This window comes from Bubalus bubalis, chromosome 6 (assembly GCF_019923935.1).
Source record: "Bubalus bubalis isolate 160015118507 breed Murrah chromosome 6, NDDB_SH_1, whole genome shotgun sequence".
Classification (NCBI taxonomy): Eukaryota; Metazoa; Chordata; class Mammalia; order Artiodactyla; family Bovidae; genus Bubalus; species Bubalus bubalis.
In genome coordinates, this window is record NC_059162.1 from 85,361,702 (window position 1) to 85,382,653 (window position 20,952).

Genomic DNA, 20,952 nt, shown 5'->3' on the forward strand with positions numbered 1-20,952 from the left:
ATAATTGGGCAAGAATGTTTCAAAGAATATCAATGCATGGGTGGAGGGATAATTACATGAGACAATGTCTGAGACCGCCTTTCAACCTTGAGATTCTGCGATTTACAGTTGTGAAAACTTGAAAATCAGGTAAGGCTCCTAACAATCCAGGGCAGAGGTGACCAGAATGGTCTTTCTGTGATTTAGAATTCCTAGTCAGAAGTCATTCTACAGATAGATGTGAATATGAATCATTGTCCTTCCACTAATTTGTCGCAAGACCTTGGGGAAATTATTCAACCTCCTATAAGACTAATGTCTACCAGGTTCCTGAACTTTGTAACTTTCTGGATACTGTTTCTTCCTCACAGCTAAGGACTCCTCCAACAATTTCGTTCATGTTTCTGCTGTTATTTTTCCCCAGTGAAATAATTCATTGGTTCAGATGAATTGACATAATCCAAACTAGTAAATAGAAGTAGGAAATTCTAGGTATACCTATCTCTTAAATGGAAATAATATAAACTCATGAATTTTGTGGTGAGTGACTTTTTTCCAGAAGGCATGACTTTTCCCAGAAGGCAAGGGTTTGGGATATTTATGGGATATGAATCATGAAGTGGCAGGTCTGAGGCATGGGGAGCAGGGATTGGAATAAGGTGCAGTACTGGTCATTCTGCACAGGCGTTAGGTCATTTTGCCAGTTCAAAAGGTCACTGAGTGGACACTCACGTATGCCCAATTGAAAGGCCAGTGGTCCTACCCAGTCTTGACTGGCTAGGCTCAAACTAGACACAGCTGACTCCAAGTTTCTAGAAAATAACTCAGGCAAACATCTTATTTAGCTACCTGAAGGACAAGCAAGTCTTAAAACGACCTTGATTAGTGAAATCAAGTGAACGAGATTTAACCCCCATGGGTTCATTAATACTATTAGCTTACTGAAGATAGCAGACCTACCTGCCTAAAGACATTGGGAATAGATAGCTTCACAGAATTGGTAACATTTGATCTTACCTTGAAAGTTAGAAACAGGGTCATGAGGAAAACATCTCAAGCAAAAACAACAACTTCTGCAAAGGCATGAGGGATAAAACTCCATGGGAGGTTTTTAAGGAACTGCGGACAATTTGGTGCAGCTTCAGTTAGGTGGGATGGAGAAGAAGAGGGAGATGAGACTGGAGAAGTGAGTAACAGCCAAATCTGAGAATGCATAATAAAGTACGTGTATATCATCCTGAGAAGGAAGGCTAATGACAAACCCTCACCGTACACCAAACACTATCCTAAGCATTTGTTAATTCCTTTCAGCCTTACATGATTGTAGGCATTGTTACTATCCACAAGGAAATTAAGTTTTAAAAAAAAAAAAAGCACAAAGTAGCTTGTCTAAAGTAATACTATACTGAATACAGAGTCAAAGTTTGGATCCAAGCAGTTAGGACTTCTTATGGATTGAATTATGGCTAAGTTAGGTGAAGTTACAATAACAAAAATACCATAGATTTTAAACAATAACCATTTATTTCTCAAAGTTTTAAAGGCAGAGAAATCCAAAATCAAGGTGCCAGCCAACTCAGTTTCCAGAAAGAACCCTCATCCTGGTTTGCAGAGGTACACTCTCTTGCTGTATCCTCACAGGATGGAGAGAAAGAGCTCTGGTCCTTTCCTTATAAGAGTGCCAATCCCATGACCTCATCTAAACCTAATTACTTCCCAAAGACCTCAACTCAAATATCATCATATGAGGGTTAAGGATTCAACAGAAGAATGGGAGAGGAACACAGACATTCAGCCAACAGCAAATTTTAAGTCCCACAAATTCACAGGCTGAAATCCTAACCCCCAGTATCTCAGAATATGACCTTATCTGGAAATAGAATGACTGCAGAGGTAATTAGTTAAGATGAGGTTATACTGGAGTAGACTGGGCACAAATGTGCACACAGTGAAATATCATGAGAACCTGAAGTCAGACATTACAAGCCAAGAGAACACCAAATATTGTCCATAAACCAGTAGAAGTAAGGATGCAGGCATGGAAGAGATTTTGCCTCATCACCCTCAGAAGCCACCAACCCTGCTGACACACCCTCTTGGACTTCTGGCCTCTAAAATTGTGCAACAATCAATTTCTGTTTTTAATTCACTCACTGTGTAGTACTTGTTATGGCAACCTAAGTAAACTAATATGGGGCCCAAAGTCAACCCATCTAAGCAGTACGATACATGACCTTATTTTTCCAGAGCATGAGAGCATTTTAAAGAGAAAAGAAATTTGGCCATATTTGCATTGTGTTCTAAAATCAGCCTGCCCTCACTCATCTTTTTACCTGACATCCCCCTTTAGTCATAAAAGATCACTGGCTTGGGTCCTGTATGTTTCTTTGGCCAAAAAAAAAGTATTATATAATGCCCATATTCTTTGCAAAGCAGCTCGGTTTACATCAGTATTCGTCCCTTCTCTTTTTGGACAGGGACTTTGATGCAAAATGCCTAGTTTTATAAATCTTTGATTAAACTGTTTAAGAGAACAGTGCTTTTTTGCTTCCTATTTATAAATTCATTCTCTTCTGACTTCTATGGGCAAAAACAAAACATTGGAGACAATTTTTTCCTCATCCTTACTCTGTTTGATGGTAAACATAAAATCATGAAGTTTTAGGAGGGGGCATTTTTTGGTCCACTTATTACAGCTATTCATCTTTTTTGGTTGGAGTGGGGAGCTGACTCTCTTGGATGGAGATGTTTCTCTGGAATCTTTCTCTGGTGACTCATAATCTAAAGCTGTTGAATTCAAGGAAGGCAGTTTCAACTGAACTATTTAATCTTATGAAGACATTTATTGCACAGTTTTTTGTTTTGTCTTGTTTAATATAAACCACTGGAGAGATGTTTCCTGGTTATGTCATTTCATAAAGCAGGGTGTAAAGTAAAAAATTCCCAGATAAGAAAAGGCCATTGCTTCTTAAGAATTCTGTCATAGCTGCTTCTCTAAGGGACTTAGAGCCTTAAAGCAATGCCAATAAGAATATTAGCATTAATGGTAACAATAACATGGCTAACTAACATCCACAGAGGAGATATTGACTTGTGGTTATAAAGGCTACTTCTAGAGTCAGACACACCTAGATTTTCACTGCAGCTCTGACTCTTCCTAGTTATGTTCCCTAAGTTTTTTAATCTTCTTTTTTCATCTTCAGGCTCCTCATCTCTAAAATGGGGATAATAATGTACTTATTTCACAAAGTTTGAGGGAAGATTGAATAGATATTGAATGAAAAGCTCTTACCACAATGACTACCATATAATAAATATTCATTAAACATTAGCCACTATTGTTATAAACAAGAATACAATTTATTGGAAGCCTATTGCATATTAAAGGATAGGTATGCCTGGCAAGCTGTAGTCCATGGGGTTGCAAAGAGCTGTACACGACTGAGCAACCAAACAACAGCAACAAATTGCATATTAAGTCTCTTAGGATGTTATCTCTAATCCTGATAGCAATCTTCAGATTAAATGTTGTTTGTCCCTACTTTAAAGATAAAAGAGTTACATTGCTTGTTCCAGGTCACTTGGCTAGGAAATGGCAAACCAGAGGCTTCCTGGGATCTGAAAAAAATATATCAAATTTCATCTTAATACCTCCAAAATGATAAAAGAGCTGCATTATCAAAAACCTCTTTCCAGTGTTATATGTTTCTAGTTAGCATATATAAAACCTCTAAGCCAAGATAAGGTCAAAGGATACTCATTGGTAGAATATTGGATTTGATCAGGATCAATTTATTCCATCAAGCTTTATCATAGAATTTATAGTGAAACTTTAAATACCATTCAATTTTTTAACTGCACCCCACATATAAATCTTAGCAACATAAAGTTTAAGCCTTTACATTAGTCAGAACTCTCTGGATAAAGATTAATGAGGTCCATCTCAAAAAGTCCTAAGTAAAAGGGAAATTTATCACTCCTCTGTTTTGGAAGTCTAGACTCTAGCTTCAGGTATAGCTGGATCGAGGCTCTTTGTCTTGTCACCTTTCAGACACTGACTCCATTTTAAGTTCTGATCCAGCTTCCTCCTCTTCTACTGAAAAAACATAGTATTTATTGACATAGATCTCTGCCAGCAGCCTCAACACCCTATCCTCAGTTAAGTTTAGTTCAGTCACTCAGGCATGTCCAACCCCTTGTGACTCCATAGACTACAGCACGCTAGGCCTCCTTGTCCACCACCAACTCCCAGACTTTACTCAAACTCATGTCCATTGGGTTGGTGATGCCATCCAGACATCTCATCCTCTGTCGTCCCCTTCTCCCACTGCCCTTAATCTTTCCCAGCATCAGGGTCTTTTCAAATGAGTCAGATCTTCGCATCAGGTGGCCAAAGTATTGGAGTTTCAGCTTCAACATCAGTCCTTCCAATGAACACCCAGGACTGATCTCCTTTAGGAAGGACTGGTTGGATCTCCTTGCAGTCCAAGGGACTCTCAAGAGTCTTCTCCAACACCACACTTCAAAAGCATCAATTCTTCGGTGCTCAGCTTTCTTCACAGTCCAACTCTCACATCCATACATAACCACTGGAAAAACCATAGCCTTGACTAGATGGACCTTTGTTGGCAAAGTAATGTCTCTGCTTTTTAATATGCTAGCTAGGTTGGTCATAACTTTCCTTCCAAGGAGCAAGCGTCTTTTAATTTCATGACTGCAATCACCATTTGCAGTGATTTTGGAGCCCCCAAAAATAAAGTCTGACACTGTTTCCACTGTTTCCCCATCTATTGCCCACGAAGCTCTGGGACCAGATGCCATGATCTTAGTTTTCTGAATGTTGAGCTTTAAGCCAACTTTTTCACTCTCCTCTGTCACTTTCAACAAGAGGCTCTTTGGTTCTTCTTCACTTTCTGCCATAAGGGTGGTGTCATCTGCATATCTGAGGTTATTGATATTTCTTCCAGCAATCTTGATTCCAGCTTTGCTTCATCCAGCCCAGCATTTCTCATGACGCATTCTGCATATAAGTTAAATAAGCACAGTGACAGTATACAGCCTTGATGTACTCCTCTACCTATTTGGAACCAGTCTGTTGTTCCATGTCCAGTTCTAACTGTTGCTTCCTGACCTGCATACAGATTTCTCAAGAGGCAGGTTAGGTGGTCTGGTATTCCCATCTCTTTCAGAATTTTCCACGGATTATTGTGATCCACACAGTCAAAGGCTTTGGCATAGTCAATAAAGTAGAAATAGATGTTTTTCTGGAACTCTTGCTTTTTCGATGATCCAGCGGATGTTGGCAATTTGATCTCTGGTTCCTCTGCCTTTTCTAAAACCAGCTTGAATATCTGGAAGTTCACAGCTCATGTTTTGTTGAAGCCTGGCTTGAAGAATTTTGAGCATTACTTTGCTAGTGTGTGAGATGAGTGCAATTGTGTGGTAGTTTGAACATTCTTTGGCATTGCCTTTCTTCGAGATTGCAATGAAAACTGACTTTTTCCAGTCCTGTGGCCACTGCTGAGTTTTCCAAATTTGCTGGCATATTGAGTGTAGCACTTTCACAGCATCATCTTTTAGGATTTCAAATAGTTCAACTGGAATTCCATCACCTCCACTAGCTTTGTTTGTAGTGATACTTCCTAAGGCCCTCAGATCATGAATTCAGTTCAGTCAGTTCAGTCGCTCAGTCATGTCCGACTATTTGCGACCCCATGAATCACAGCACGCCAGGCCTCCCTGTCCATCACCAAATCCCGGAGTTCACCCAGACTCACGTCCATCGAGTCAGTGATGCCATCCAGCCATCTCATCCTCTGTCGTCCCCTTCTCCTCCTGACCCCAATCCCTCCCAGCAGCAGAGTCTTTTCCAATGAGTCAACTCTTCGCATGAGGTGGCCAAAGTACTGGAGTTTCAGCTTTAGCATCATTCCTTCCAAAGAAATCCCAGGGCTGATCTCCTTCAGAATGGACTGGTTGCATCTCTTTGCAGTCCAAGGGACTCTCAAGAGTCTTCTCCAACACCACAGTTCAAAGGCATCAATTCTTCGGCACTCAGCCTTCTTCACAGTCCAACTCTCACATCCATACATGACCACAGGAAAAACCATAGCCTTGACTAGATGAAACTTTGTTGGCAAAGTCATGTCTCTGCTTTTGAATATGCTATCTAGGTTGATCATAACTTTCCTTCCAAGGAGTAAACATCTTAATTTCTTATTGCCAATTCAGACTTAAATTGAAGAAAGTAGGGAAAATCACTAGACCATTCAGGTATGACCTAAATCAAATTCTTAATGATTATGAAGTGGAAATGCCAAATGGATTTGAGGGACTAGATCTGACAGACAGAGTGCCTGATGAATTACGGATAGGGGTTCGCAACACTGTACAGGAGACAGGGATCAAGACCATCCCCAAGAATAAGAAATGCAAAGAAGCAAAATGGCTATCTGAGGAGGACTTACAAATAGATGTGAAAAGAAGAGAAGCCAAAATCAAAGGAGAAAAGGAAAGATATACCCATTTGAATGCAGAGTTCCAAAGAATAGCAAGGAGAGATAAGAAAGCCTTCCTCAGTGATCAGTGCAAAGAAATAGAGGAAAACAATAGAATGGGAAAGACTAGAGTTCTCTTCAAGAAAATTAGAGATACCAAGGGAACATTTAATGCACAGATGGGCTCAATAAGGGACAGAAATGGTATGGACCTAACAGAAGCAGAAGATATTAAGAAAAGGTGGCAAGAATACACAGAAGAACTATACAAAAAAGATCATAACCCAGATAATCACGATGGTATGATCACTCACCTAGAGCCAGACATCCTGGAATGTGAAGTCAAGTGGGCCTTAGGAAGCATCACTACAAACCTTATCCTCACAGGTTACTAAATTGTGAGCAGTTAGAAAACTTGTTTATCTTCTGATATCTGTGTACCAGTCATTGATAAGAACTGTTCGGCCTACTGAAGCCACAGAGTGTGATCAGATCTATAAAGGCACAGAGTTGTGCCTTGGAGGACTGATAGGGCATTGCATTAATTTCTTATGGCTGTTATGATACATTATCACAAACTTGATGGTTTATAGCAGCACAAATTGGATCCCAGATACCCAAAAGCATTTTTACTAGTCTAAAGTCAAAGGATCAGCAGGGTATGGTTCCTTCTGGAGTCCCTAAGTGAGTGAAGTCACTCAGTCATGTCCGACTCTTTGAGACCCCATGGACTGTAGCCTACCAGGCTCCTCCATCCATGGGATTTTCCAGGCAAGAGTACTGGAGTGGGTTGCCATTTTCTTCAAGGGATCTTCCTGACCCAGGGAGATTGAACCTGGGTCTCCCGCATTGTAGGCAGATGCTTTACTGACTGAAACACCAAGGAAGTCCTCTTTGAGGAGTCCCTAAAGCAGAATCCAATTCCTTGCCTATCCTAGCTTCTGGAGGCCACCTGGATTCTTTGGCTCAGGACATCTTAAAATGATTCTAATCTCTTGCTTTCATGGTCATATCTCATACTTCTTCTTCTACAGTAAAAATCTCCCACTGCCTCCCTCTTTAAAGGACATTTGTGATTATATTTGAACCCACTTGGCTAATCCAGGATAATCTCTCCATCTCAAGATCCTTAACTTAATCACATCTGCAAAGTCCCTTTTGCCTGAGAAGGCAACACTAATAGGTTCCAGAGATTAGAATGTGAACATCTGGGGGCCATTATTCAGCCACCAGCATAGACCAGGAAGGTATGATAACTACCCAAACAGGCAAAGAAAGACACATTTTATAAGAGAGAAATCAAATTATTCAGAGAATGGAGAAATCCTTTTCAGCTTCTGGGATTTGGTTTGGCTTCTTGACAGATAATTATAATAATGACGCAAGCCAACATTTATATTGCTCCTTATGTGTCAGGCATTGTTCTAAATGCCTTATTTATACTACTCAATTAATCTTTATAAAACACTGTACTCATTTTATAGAAGATGAAACCAAAGTACAAAGACGTTAAATGACTCACCCCAAATCACACTGAAGTATCAGAGATAGAATTTGAACCCAAGGTATCTGATTCCAGGTACATACTTTTGACAATTTGAGATGGAAGGAGAGCAGGCTGACACAATGGGAAACATGAGTACTGTAGCCAGCTCAGATCATGAACTCATTATTGCAAAATTCAGACTTAAATTGAAAAAAATAGGGAAAACCACTAGACCATTCAGATATGACCTATCAAATCCCTTATACAGTAGAAGTGACAAACAGATTCAAGGGATTAGATGTGATAGAAAGTGCCTGAAGAACTATGGTTGGAGGTCCATGACATTGTACAAGAGGCAGTACAAAGCCAGACCCAAGGGAAAAAAAAATTCAAAAGGTAAAATGGTTGTCTGAGGAGGCCTTACAAATAGCTGAGAAAAGAAAAGAAGCTAAAGCAAAGGAGAAAAGGAAAGATATACCCATTTGAATGCAGAGTTCCCAAGAATAGCAAGGAGACCTAAGAAAGCCTTCCTCAGTGACCAATGCAAAGAAAAGAGGAAAACAATAGAATGGGAAAGGCCAGAGATCTCTTCAAGAAAATTAGAGATACCAAGAGAACATTTCATGCAAAGATGGGCTCGATAAAGTACCAAAATGGTATGGACCTGACAGAAGCAGAAGATATTAAGAAGAGGTGGCAAGAATACACAGAAGAACTATACAAAAAGATCTTCATGACCCAGATAACCATGATGGTGTGATCACTCACCTAGAACCTGACACCCTGGAATGCAAAGTCAAATAGGCCTTAGGAAGTATCACTATGAACAAAGCTAGTGGAGGTGCTGGAATTCCAGTTGAGCTATTTCAAATCCTCAAAGATGATGCTGTGAAAGTGCTGCACTCAATATGCCAGCACATTTGGAAAACTCAGCAGTGGCCACAGGACTGGAAAACGTCAGTTTTCATTCCGGTCCCAAAGAAAGGCAATGCCAAAGAATGCTCAAACTACCGCACAATTGCACTCATCTCACACGTTAGCAAAGTAACGCTCAAAAGTCTTCAAGCCAGGCTTCCACAGTATGTGGAATGAGAACTTCCAGATGTTCAAGATGGATTTAGTAAAAGGAGAGGAACAACATATCAAATGTCCAACATCTGCTGGATCATAGAAAAAGCAAAAGAGTTCCAGAACAACATCCATTTCTGCTTTACTGATTACATCAAAGCCTTTGACTATGTGGGTCACAAAAAACTGTGGAAAATTCTTAAAGAGATGGGAATACCAGACCACCTGACCTGCCTCTTGGGAAATCTGTATGCAGGTCAAGTAGTAACAGTTAGAACTGGACATGGAAAAATGGACTGGTTCCAAATCGGGAAAGGAGTACATGAAGGTTGAATATTGTCACCCTGCTTATTTAACTTATATGCAGAGTACATCATGCAAAATGCCAGGTTGGCTGAAGCACAATCTGGAATCAAGATTGCCGGGAGAAATATCAACAACCTCAGAAATGCAGATGATACCACCCTTACGGCAGAAATGGAAGAGGAACTAAGGAGCCTCTTGACAAAAGTGAAAGAGGAGAGTAAAAAAGGTGGCTTAAAATTCAACATTCAAAAAATGAAGATCATAGCATCTGTTCCCATTACTTCATGGCAAATAGATGGGGAAACAATGGAAACAGTGACAGACATTATTTTCTTGGGGTCCAAAATCACTTCAGATGGTGACTGAAGCCAAGAAATTAAAAGATGCTCTTTGGAAGAAAATCTATGACCAACCTAGACAGCATATTAAAAATCAGAGACATTACTTTGCTGACAAAGGTCTGTCTAGTCAAAGCTATGGTTTTTCCATTTGTCATGTATGGATGTGAGAGTTAGACCATAGAGAAAGCTAAGTGCCAAACAATTGATGCCTTTTAACTGTGATGTTGGAGAAGACTCTTGAGAGTCCCTTGGACTGCAAGGAGACCCAACCAGTCAATCCTAAAGGAAATCAGTCCTGAATATTCATTGGAAGGACTATGCTGAAGCTGAAGCTCCAACACTTTGGTCCTGGTGCAAAGAACCGACTCATTGAAAAAGACCCTGATGCTGGGAAAGATTGAAGGCAGGAGGAGCAGGGGATGACAGAGGATGAGATGGTTGGATGGCATCACCAACTTGATGGACATGAGTTTGAGCAAGCTCTGGGAGTTGGTGATGGACAGGGAGGCCTGGTGTGCTGCAGTCCATGGGGTTGCAAAGAGTTGGACACAACTGAGCAACTGAACTGAACTGAACTGACCTGAGACAGAGGGAAGGGAATGAACAAAGTCCCAGAGGCAGAGAAATGAAAGGCAGATTCAGGCCAGTGAGTACACAAGGTCTGATGGAGGTTAGAGAATCTGAGAGAAGTAGTGGGACAGCAAGCTACAGCTAGAAGACTTCCAGGGCTTAGAAGACTTTGAAACCATGGGCCATCTCCATGGCTGATGGGAGCCCTTTGAGACACTGGACTAGAGTTGTGCCTTGGGAAGACTGATCTGGTGACCATGTGAAGGCTGGGTTGGAGAAGTGGGAAGGGAGCTTCCCCTTCTTCTCTACTCCCCTGGCACTTTGTACATAATAGAACATGCCTATATGTCTTGCCCACTAGAGACTGAGCCCTAAAAGGGAGACCAGAGTATCATCCATCTCTGGCAGCATGTGCCAACAGCTGATACAGTCAAGCACAAAACACAATACAGCTCGAGGGAAGGGGGCAGGGGGTGTGCATGCTGGGGCTGCTGCTGCTTCTGATGAAAATAACATCATTCTGTAGTCAATTTGAAGAGCCTTTATCCACATTTATTGAAGGCTTTTAACATAATTAAAAATGCCTAGAAATCTTGGAATATGTAGGTTTATATTCAAATCTTGCCTCCATCAATTGCCTCTGTGGGGTCTTGGGTAATTTCTAGATATCTCAAGCCTTGTAATCTTAATCTTTAAAACAGAAAAAAAACCCTTTATTGGTAATTGCTAAATTATAATGTTACTAAAAGGAACTAAAGCACCTTTTGATGAGGGTGAAGAAGGAGAGTGAAAAAGCTGGCTTGAAACTTTATATATATATATATATATATATATATATATATATATAAAATTAATATCATGGCATCTGGTCCCATCACTTCATGGCATGTAGAAGGGGAAAAGGTGGAAGCAGTGATAAATTTCCTCTTCTTGGGCTTTAAAATCACTGCAGATGATAACTGCAGCCATGAAATTAGAAGACGATTGTTTCTTGGCAGGAAAGCTATGACAAACCAAGACAGTGTGTTAAAAAACAAAGACATCACTTTGCCAACAAAGATCCATATAGTCAAGGCTATTGGACTTCTCAGGTGGCTCAGACGGTAAAGAATCTGCCTGCAACACAGGACACCTGGGGTCTATCCTTGGGTTGGGAAGATCCCCTGGAGGAGGGCATCCCCCACTCCAGTATTCCTGCCTGGAGAATCCCCATGGACAGAGGAACCTGGTGGGCTGCAGTTGGGGTCGCAATGAGTCGGACACGATTGAGCAACTAACCACAGCACTTGGTCTTTCCAGTAGTCATGTACTGTTCTGAGAGCTGGACCATAAAGAAGGCAGAGCACCAGAACTGACACTTTTAAATTGTGGTGCTGGAGAAGATTCTTGAGAAGAGTCCCTTGGACAGCAAGGAGATCAAACCAGTCTTAAAGGAAATCAACCTTGACTACTCATTAAAAGTATTGATGCTGAAGCTGAATCCAAGAATTTGGTCACTTGATGTGAACAGCTTACTCACTGGAAAAGAGCTTGATTCAAGGCAGATTCAAGGCAGAAGGAGAAGAGGGCGACCGAGGATGAGACAGTGAGACAGCATCACCGATGCAATGAACATGAACTTGGGCAAACTCTGGGAGATGGTGAGGGACACAGAGGCCGGGTGTACTGCAGTCCATCGGGTCTTGAAGAGTCAGACACGATGAGGCGGCTGAACAAAAAACGTATAAGGTAATAGTCATCTGTCTCAAATGAGGAATGTGGCAAATTATGTCTACAAATTAGTTTTAAAAAATATTCTTATCACCAACTTAATCACCAACTTACCTTTATGTCCCTTTTAGTACTTTCCCCCATTTTGCAGTTATTTGACACTGAACCTCAGGAAAAAGAAGGGATTTAGCCAGACAATGAAGGAGCTTGGATTTAAAGAGACAAGAGGAAGATTTTTGGCTGTATGCACACAAAGGGAAATGAAGCTTAAGGGAAGAGCAGGATAGACGCGACCGCACAGGTGAAAGAGATGGACTTCAAGAAGGAAGCTCAGATTTGAAAAGAATATCCAGACTATTCGCCAGTCAACAGCCACACCCTGGGCACACACAGCCTCAGGCAGGTAGGAGCTCTGGTCCCCGCCCAGCAACAGCCCTCTGCGTCCTTAACTACCTGGGGCGGGAGCCGCCTCCGCCCGGGAGCGGGGCCTGTGATTGGCCCGACTCCTGGGGGGGGCGCCCCCGCCCCACCTTGGTCCCCACAGGCCTCCGCAGGTCTTAATCCTGGGGAGAAGCACTGAAGGCGCACCCCTGAGCCTCCGGAGCGGTAAGGCAGCCGGGTCTCAGCGCCCCGGGGAAAGGACTCAGGAGTGACACGCAGCTCCTGGGTGGAGGGGACTCCACAATCACAAGTTCTGGTCCTTGAAGCTTCCAGACAGATTCAAAGAATCTATCTGGGGGGCTAACCTCGCAGAGCAAATCCAATTGCTGACCACACACTAAGTGAAACTGGGGTCTTGGGAAGAACCCTGCTTTAGTTATCAGACCGAAGTACTGGAACCAGGCCTGCGGTCAATCACTGTGTGACCTTGGTCAATTAACACCCTGTCTGGGCCTTGGTTTCCCAATCTGTAAAGAGAGCCTTTGGAGACTATTCACTGTTGCATGGCAGCCTGGATGGGAGGGGAACTGGGGGGAGAATGGATACATGTGTATGTATGGTTGAGTCCCTCAGCTGTTCACCTGAAACTATCACACTGTTAATTATCTATACCCCAATACAAAATTTAATGTTTAAAAACCTTCATTAAAAAAAAAAAGAAATGATTTCTAAAGACCTTTCAATTTCTAAGAGGCTCTAACAGGGGATGGTTAGTCTGGGACCAGGTTTATAGAACTTCTGTTTCCCCTGGCAGCAGACCTGATTAAACTCCCAGTGAATATTAGTGGAGGGTCTCAATTTTAGATTCACTGTATTGTAGAAAAATCAGATGAGCAAAAAATCCCTCTTTTCTATGCACATTGCTCCTTCAGATGCATGATGTCATTGGATTATTACTAAATCCAGAGGGCAGCACTGGAATTCTTCTGGTTTCATAAATGGAGATACTGAGCATCAGAACTGAATTTGAGTTCCTCACATGTCCTTGTAAAGCCCTACTTTCTTCTCTGAGCTCATTAGAATCCCATCTGGTGACTTGTAGAATAGGAAGACAATCACCAAATGGCTCAGTCAACCAGTTTTGCAAACCTCTTAGATGGGATTTCCAATTCTGCTAATTACTGTTATGTGATATTGAAAGGTTGTTGAATCACGTGAAGACACCGGGATTCTTGACCCCCGGAGGAGAAGAATTCAATCCGGGGCCAGAGACGAGGCTTGATCACTCAGAGCTTTTGTGTAATAAAGTTTTATTAAAGTATAAAGGACATAGAGAAAGCTTCTGACATAGGCATCAGAAGGGGGCAGAAAGAGTACCGGCTTGCTAGTGTTAACAATGAGATTATATAATCCAAAGAATGTCTGGAGGGTGTAAAGACCTCATCAGACCTACTCCCATAATTTACATTTTAAGATAACACTGTCCTCAGGCAAGATACATCCTTGTAAAGACCAGGTCTACTCCCGTAATTAACATTTTAAGATAACAGAAGGTTGAATCCAAAGACTGTCCTTAGGCAGGATACATTATTATTAAATAATCCTAAGGAATGTAGAGTAGGAAAAAAGTTTGTCCTTTCTTCCTCCTTGATAATTCCAGACCCCTCTCTCCTTGGGGACCCCTAGACTCCCTATCAACCTACCTAGGAACTGACTCTCTCAATATTGGAAAAGTTACTTAGCTACATTATGCCTGTTCCCTCAACTGTGAGACAAGAATGATAATAGTAATTAAGAATATCTTTCTCATGCTTTTTTTGGAACCATTGAGTGAGATTATAATATAGGTAATAGACTTGGCCTCGCTATTATTATTGTTGTTATTATTGACAAGGATGTTGCAGTTGCCTAGTGGAAAACCCAGAGGAATAGTTTTATTTATTTTCCACCCCCAAGGACTTGAAGAGGTTTGGAGAATTATGTCTTCAGTTTGGAAGACTCCCCGTGGATCAAATGCGATGCCTGAGATGATGGTAAAAATCATTGGAAGTAAACACTTTCGATACCTTGTGGAGAAGCCAAAAATGTAAGTTTACTCTTTGAAAAATATGTTTTGCTTGGGTGATAATGAAGTTTAGGCTTTTCTTAATCTAGAAATTTACATTTTAAAAATGCTCTCTGTGGAAAATTAAGTCATTAAGATGCAACCGTAAAAGTAAAATAGTGTTGATAACTTCTATGCACAGTGTTTACCTGAATTTTTCATCCTACAAAGATGCGTTTTCCCCATGCTCTTTAATTACTTGAGCTGATTTTCCAGATAGATGGGAAATATAAGCATTGAGCCATTTATGCATATTAATGGACCATTGCTGCTTCTCCTTATCAAGTTTGTAATCTACCACATGTAGTAATTTTGGGGGGGGGGGGAGAGGGAGGGAGGAAGGTTGTTAGTCAATTTGTTATGAATTAAAGGAGTGGGATTAGTAATTAATCATAAATTTTAAGAGTTTCACTTACTTTTGCTTGAATTCCATACTCCTGTAAGCAGGGGCTTCTAAGAACATAACTAAGAGGGCTTTCTTCCTCCAAACTCATCACAGTCACATTTGAAGGGGGACACTCACATATCTCTAAAATTCACTCATTTTTTGACCAATTCTTCCTTGTAGAGTTTTGATAGTTCACATAAGAAAAAAACGATACTAGACCTGCCTTTCTTCTAGTAGACATTCCATAAATAGTAGTCAATAAGTGCCTTTCCCTCCTAAAATCATTTCCTTAGCTCTTTCTTCTCTTTCAGAAACCACAGACCAAACAAATAGACAAACTAAAAGATCTAGCCTCACTGAACATAGGTTCAGAAAGCAGTGGACACCAAACCTGGCTATCATCATGTGGAGAATCCTTATCATCACCTGGAGAATCCTTAAAAATAAAGATGTGGGGTTCAAGACCTATTAAGTCAGAATCCCTGAAGATGAGACCATTAGGACTACTGTTAAGGAGTATGGGCTTTAGAGAGGAAATGAGCTTTACCTCCCTACCATCAGTACTAAGAGATTGTAAAGTGAGTGCCCCAAAGTCACTACTGTGCTGCTGCTGCTGCTAAGTCGCTTCAGTCGTGTCCAAGTCAGTACTGTGGTCAACTAGTAATGTCTGCCATGGCACAGGAAGTGAGCTTGCAGCAGGAGTCATGTATTTGGAATCCTTACAGACTTAAGAGATGTGAGTTTGAATCCTGCCTCAGTGCCTTTCTAGCCTTTTGACATTGAAAAAGTGAGTTAACATCTCAAGCCTCAGATTCTACAGCTATCAACTGAAGATAAAGTTCATCTACCTAGTAAGGTTGTTATGAGAAAAAAAAACGAGAAAAGTATGCAAAACATCTTTCCAGTGCCTAGAAGTATAGTGTGTGTGTCAGTTGCTCAGTTGTGTCTGACTATTTGTGACCCCATGGACTGTAGCCCATCAGGCTCCTCTGTCCATGGAATTCTCCAGGCAAGAATACTGGAGTGGATTGCCATTCCCTTCTCCAGAGGAATTTCCCAACCCAGGGATAGAACCCAGGTCTCCTGCATCACAGGCAGATTCTTTACTGTTTGAGCTACAGGGAAATCATATTCCACATGCTTAATAAATGGATCTGCTATTATTATTGAAGCAAATGTTTCCATAGATATGACATTAAGTAAAAAATCAAATATCTTTCTATGAAACACTTGCCATCCCTTTTATATTCTATGCCAGTTTATCTCTGTTTTGTAGATGAAGAAACTGAGACACTGATGAGTAAGTGATTATTTCAAGATCTTGACAAATTTGTCATTATCCAGAAAAGTAAATAAGATCACTAGGAATGCTTTGCTCAATTCTCCTTCTACCTGGAAGACATTGCTAATCTACTAATTCCATTCCTCTTTGATGTTGTTTGTTTAACCCCAACATCCCCAACTCCTTCCTTTTTCCAATGGTATCAGAGTTTAATATGTTCCTAATCGGGTGGTGGGGAGAGGAAGGGTCCTTTTCCTTTTAAATTAGAGAAAAATTCCATCTTTCTTATAAGAAGGTGCCCTTATTTCTCTTTGTTCTTTAAATTTTAGATTCTGGAAATAAGAGTACACTACATCAGTTACACTAATTGGGAAATAAAAAACACAGTTCTGTTTCTTCTGTGACAGACAATAAGATAATTGTTATTTTTTAATATTAAGATAAGTTTTGTTATTTGTTTCTATGGACTTGATGTTACTGTTGCTGGAATGACATAGGACAGTTAACAAGCTTTCCTAAAATATTATTGTATGGTTCAAAAGTAAATAACTTTCAAGAGGCTTCTCGTTGCTGAGGTAAGGACAGACCCACCACAAGCATGCTTTGCATGTTCCAGAGTCTGTCTCTAAAAAACATTTAAATCATGCTACATCTACACCCTTCAGCCCGGGTCTCAAGATGGTATTTTCTTTGAGTTGAATCAACTGACCCTATTAGTAAAAGAAATCTACATAGAAAAATAAATAAAAGCCAAAAAAGAAAGAAATCTCTAAAAGAAAAGTCTGGATTAAAAAGAAAAATTGCAAATTAATATTGGATGGAAAAACAGAAATCTTCTTGTGTAATGACATTTATTAATTTATTTGAATTAATTTTGTTGGAGTATAGTTGCTTTACAAATGTGTAACCACATTTAGTTCAGATGTCTTACAGGTTGTGTGGAAAGATGGATAGCGTGTCAGACATAAATATGATCTTCAAAATACAAACCAAAATCAGTCTGTTGGTTTTCTAGGACTGCTGTATGACCATACCAAAACTGGGTGGCTTAGACCAACAGAAATGTGCTGCCTCTCAGTTCTGGAGACTAGACAGCTGAAGCCAAGGTGTCTGCAGAGCCTTGCCCATTCTGACGTGCCCAGGAAGAATCCAGCTGTTCCAAGTCTCTCTCCTTCTTGGAGAAATAATATGTGTCTGTGTACAGGTTTCCTCCTTTCATAAGGACACCAGTCAGTTGGCTGACAGCCCTACTATTCTAGCATGGCCTCATCTACACTAATTACTTCTGCAGTTACCCTATTTCCAAATAAGATCACATTCTGAGATACTGGAAATTAGGACTTAAAAATATGAACCGGGGTAAGGGGATAGAACTTAAACCATAACAACCAGTCTCCCATTTTACAGATGAGGTGAGACAACTGAGATCTCAGTGAACTTAAAGTGAGGCCACTTATTAAGAACTAAGCCTGGAATTTACTCCTTCTCTCCTTTTTTAGTTTAGCCTGTACAGTGATTAACAAGAGATGAACAGAAAATGATCAATGCCTGCTTAGAACACATATTTTTCATCAAGGAGATCAATATATAGGTTTATATATTGAGGTGTCCCTCAGTTTGTGGCATCATTATTTTCCTCATAGACCCCTACAACAGCCTTCCAATCCTGATCCCCGTCTTTCATCTCATTCTCTGATTCATTCTCTGGAACCATGGTCTTCAAAATGTAGTCTATGGGCCATCAGCATCAACCTCACCTGAGAGCTTGCTAGAAATGCAGACTCTCCGGCCCCTTTCTAGACATATTGAGTCAGAATGTGCATTGTTGTCAATTCCCAGGTGAGGCCTATGCAACATTACAGATTGAATTACAGATTGAGAAGACCAGTTCTTAAGTATGGCTAGCAACCACCTAGAGTCCCTTGGATTGAAAGGAGATCAAACCACCCTATCCTAAAGGAAATTAATCCTGAATATTCATCAGAAGGACTGATGCTGAAGCTGAAGCACCAAAACTTTAGCCACCTGATGCGAAGAGCCATCTCATTGGAAAAGATCCTGATGCTGCAAAAGACTGAGGGCAGGAGGAGACGGGGTGACAGAGGATGAAAGGGTTGGATAGCATCACCGACTCAATGGACATGAGTTTGAGCAAATTCCAGGAGATAGTGAAGGATGGGGAAGTCTGGCATGCTGTAGTCCATGGAGTTCCAAAGAGTTGGACATGATTTAGCAACTGAACAACAATCTTTTTAAAATGCAAATCTAATCAGGTGTCACCACCACCAGCCCTGGATTTGCCTGTTTCCCTCTCCTGTGACCCCTGTAGCATCCTTAGGGATTGTCGTGCTCAATGACAATTTTCTATGCATTTCTGTGTCCCCCATTTAACTGTAAATTCTGTGTGCACAACCTTACCCTCAGTACTGAGTGTAAAGTCGTGTACACATTGAAAGCCTAATAAATGAGTTAGAATACAATGGTGGTTTAGTTGCTAAGTCATGTCCAACTCTTGCGACCCCATGTACTGTAGCCTGCCAGGCTCCTCTGTCCATGGGATTCTCCAGGCAAGAATACTGGAGTGGGTTGCCATCTCCCACTACAGGGTATCTTCCCAACCTAGGGATCTAACCCTAGTCTCTTGTAGCTCCTGCAATGCAGGAGGATTCTTTACCACTAGCACCAACTGGGGAGCCCAGAAAGACAATACTAAGGGCTTTAAATCCATGTCTAAAGGCACATGTTGCTAAAATAGCATGCAGTTGTTACTATGGAACCCTGATGATTAATGGGATAGCTGATCCAGGAGAAAATATGCCAGATGATAGGAGACAAATATTCTCATTTTCTTAAAAGAGATAAACGTTGGTGAAATCATGGAACTTGAAGCTTATAGACAATCCCTGGTAAAATCACAGGCCAAAGAATTAAATATATTAGATGTGAGTACAAAACACAAAGGCCTTCACCACTGAGGGTTAGTCCATTTTGACCAAGAGCAGAGCATGCCAAACTGGCCCCATTCTCTTTATTGATGAAGTTACTGTGGTGCAAATGAAGGGAGTCAGTAAGTTACTAGGAACACTTCTCTCACAAAGTTTTGAAATAGGTAGGGATTTCTAGACTGAATAGTATTAAGATAGATGACAATCCAACCTGGTAGTGATTGAACAATGGATTTAAACACAATGTGCTGGAGGTGGAGAGGTTGGGAGGATTTGTGTGTGACTCAGTTCTTAGTCAACATTTTTTAATCCTCAACTAAAGGAAGACAGATAAATCACTTCAGTAAGCAGGTGAATAGTAGAATGCTTGGAAGATATAGCAGGAAAATGAGCTCAAACCAACAAGATGAAATCAACAGAAATATACGCAAAGTCTCTTTAGATGAGGGCATACATACATGATTATATACAATAAATGCTTGGGATTTACTTGCTACAAAGTAATAGAATATATGCTGGGCTCTGGGAATTCCCTGGTTGTCCAGTGGTCAGGACTCCATTCTTTCAATGCCAAGGGCCTGGGTTCAATCTGTGGTTGGGGAACTAAGATGCTGCAAGCCTTGTGGCATGACCAAAAATAATGATAATTTTCTTAAAGAAAGAATACATACTGGTCTCTGATCCCACCCAGTTCCTGGCATGGAAGCTCCTAAAACTCTCTCAATTTTCTAAGAGATAAGAACACTAGAAGTATCATTTGTTTTACTATTTGGTCTTTGATTCTGTTTCCTGATACAAAACTTGTAAAGTCCTTAGAATTTCCTGAGTGATCAGGTGTCTTTTGTTCTAATGAGGATACTCTCAGTGGGCTCCTGGATGGCTTCAGGATGGAGGTTGTGACCAGAAAGACCACACATTGATTAAAAGCTTGGAAACTTTCAACCCAAACTTGTTCCCTATCCTCCCAAAGGGAAGAGAAGCTGGATGCTGAGTGAAAGATTTATCCCAACTACATGTTGAAACTTCCTAAAAATCCCAAAAGTATGGGGTTCAGAGAGCTTCTGGGCTGCTAAACACACCTATGTGCTGGGAGGTGTTATGTCTGCAGAAGCCATGGGAGTTCCATTCTCTTCCCCACATACTTTGCTCTCTGCATCTCTTCCATCTGGCTGTCACTTAGTTGTATTCTTTAACAGTGAACTAGTGACTCCAGCCACATAATTAAAAGATGCTTACTCCTTGGAAGAAAAGCTGCAACAAATCTAGACAGTGTATTAAAAAGCAGAGACATCACTTTGCCAACAGAGGTCCATATAGTCAAACCTATGGTTTATCCAGTAGTCATATGTGAATGTGAGAATTGGACCATAAAGAAGACTGAGAGCTGAAGAACTGATAGTTTCAAATTGCGGTACTGGAGAAGACTCTTGAGAATCCCTTGGATAGCAAGGAGATTAAAACAATCCATCCTAAAGGAAATCAACCCTAAATATTCATTGGAGGAACTGATGCTGAAGCTGAAGCTCCAATACTTTGGCCACCTGATGCAAAGAGCAAACTCACTGGAAAAAAAAAAAAACAATGCTGGGAAAGATTGAGAACAGGAGGAGAAGGGGACAACAGAGGATGGCATCACTGACTCAATGGACATGAGTTTGAGCAAACTATCCGGGAAATAGTGAAAGACAGGGAAGCCTGGGTGTTGCAGTCCATGAAATTGCAAAGAGTTGGACACAACTTAGCAGCTGAACAACATCATCTAATGAGTAAATGGTTTGCCTAAGTTCTGTGAGACACTCTTGTAAATTAATCAAGCCTGAGAAGTAAATTGTGGGAACTCTGATTTATAGCTAGCCTGTCAGAGATACAGGTAACAGCCTGGACTTGTGCCTGAC

At 40.9% G+C, this 20,952-nt stretch overlaps 1 protein-coding gene and 1 long non-coding RNA gene across 3 annotated transcripts in view; one reads left to right on the top strand and one right to left on the bottom strand.

The window, feature by feature from the left end:
• Nucleotides 1-3,315: 3,315 nt before the first annotated feature.
• Nucleotides 3,316-12,245, bottom strand: LOC123333921. 2 transcript variants are annotated; one of them, XR_006551513.2, is made up of 2 exons: nt 12,072-12,245; nt 3,316-3,597 (listed from the first exon to the last, which is right to left on the bottom strand). It is a non-coding gene; the product is annotated as an uncharacterized LOC123333921 (long non-coding RNA). The 2 variants fall into 2 exon arrangements; XR_006551514.2 differs by lacking the exon at nt 12,072-12,245 and adding an exon at nt 11,767-11,828.
• Nucleotides 12,246-12,482: 237 nt separating this feature from the next.
• C6H1orf87 (chromosome 6 C1orf87 homolog) overlaps nt 12,483-20,952 on the top strand; it is a 95,332-nt gene continuing 86,862 nt past the window's right edge. Inside the window, exons 1-2 of the mRNA XM_044944908.2 lie at nt 12,483-12,563; nt 14,295-14,424. Coding sequence (XP_044800843.2) covers nt 14,318-14,424 — 107 coding nt within the window. The 5' untranslated portion in view covers nt 12,483-12,563; nt 14,295-14,317. The remainder of the gene's footprint in view (nt 12,564-14,294; nt 14,425-20,952) is intronic.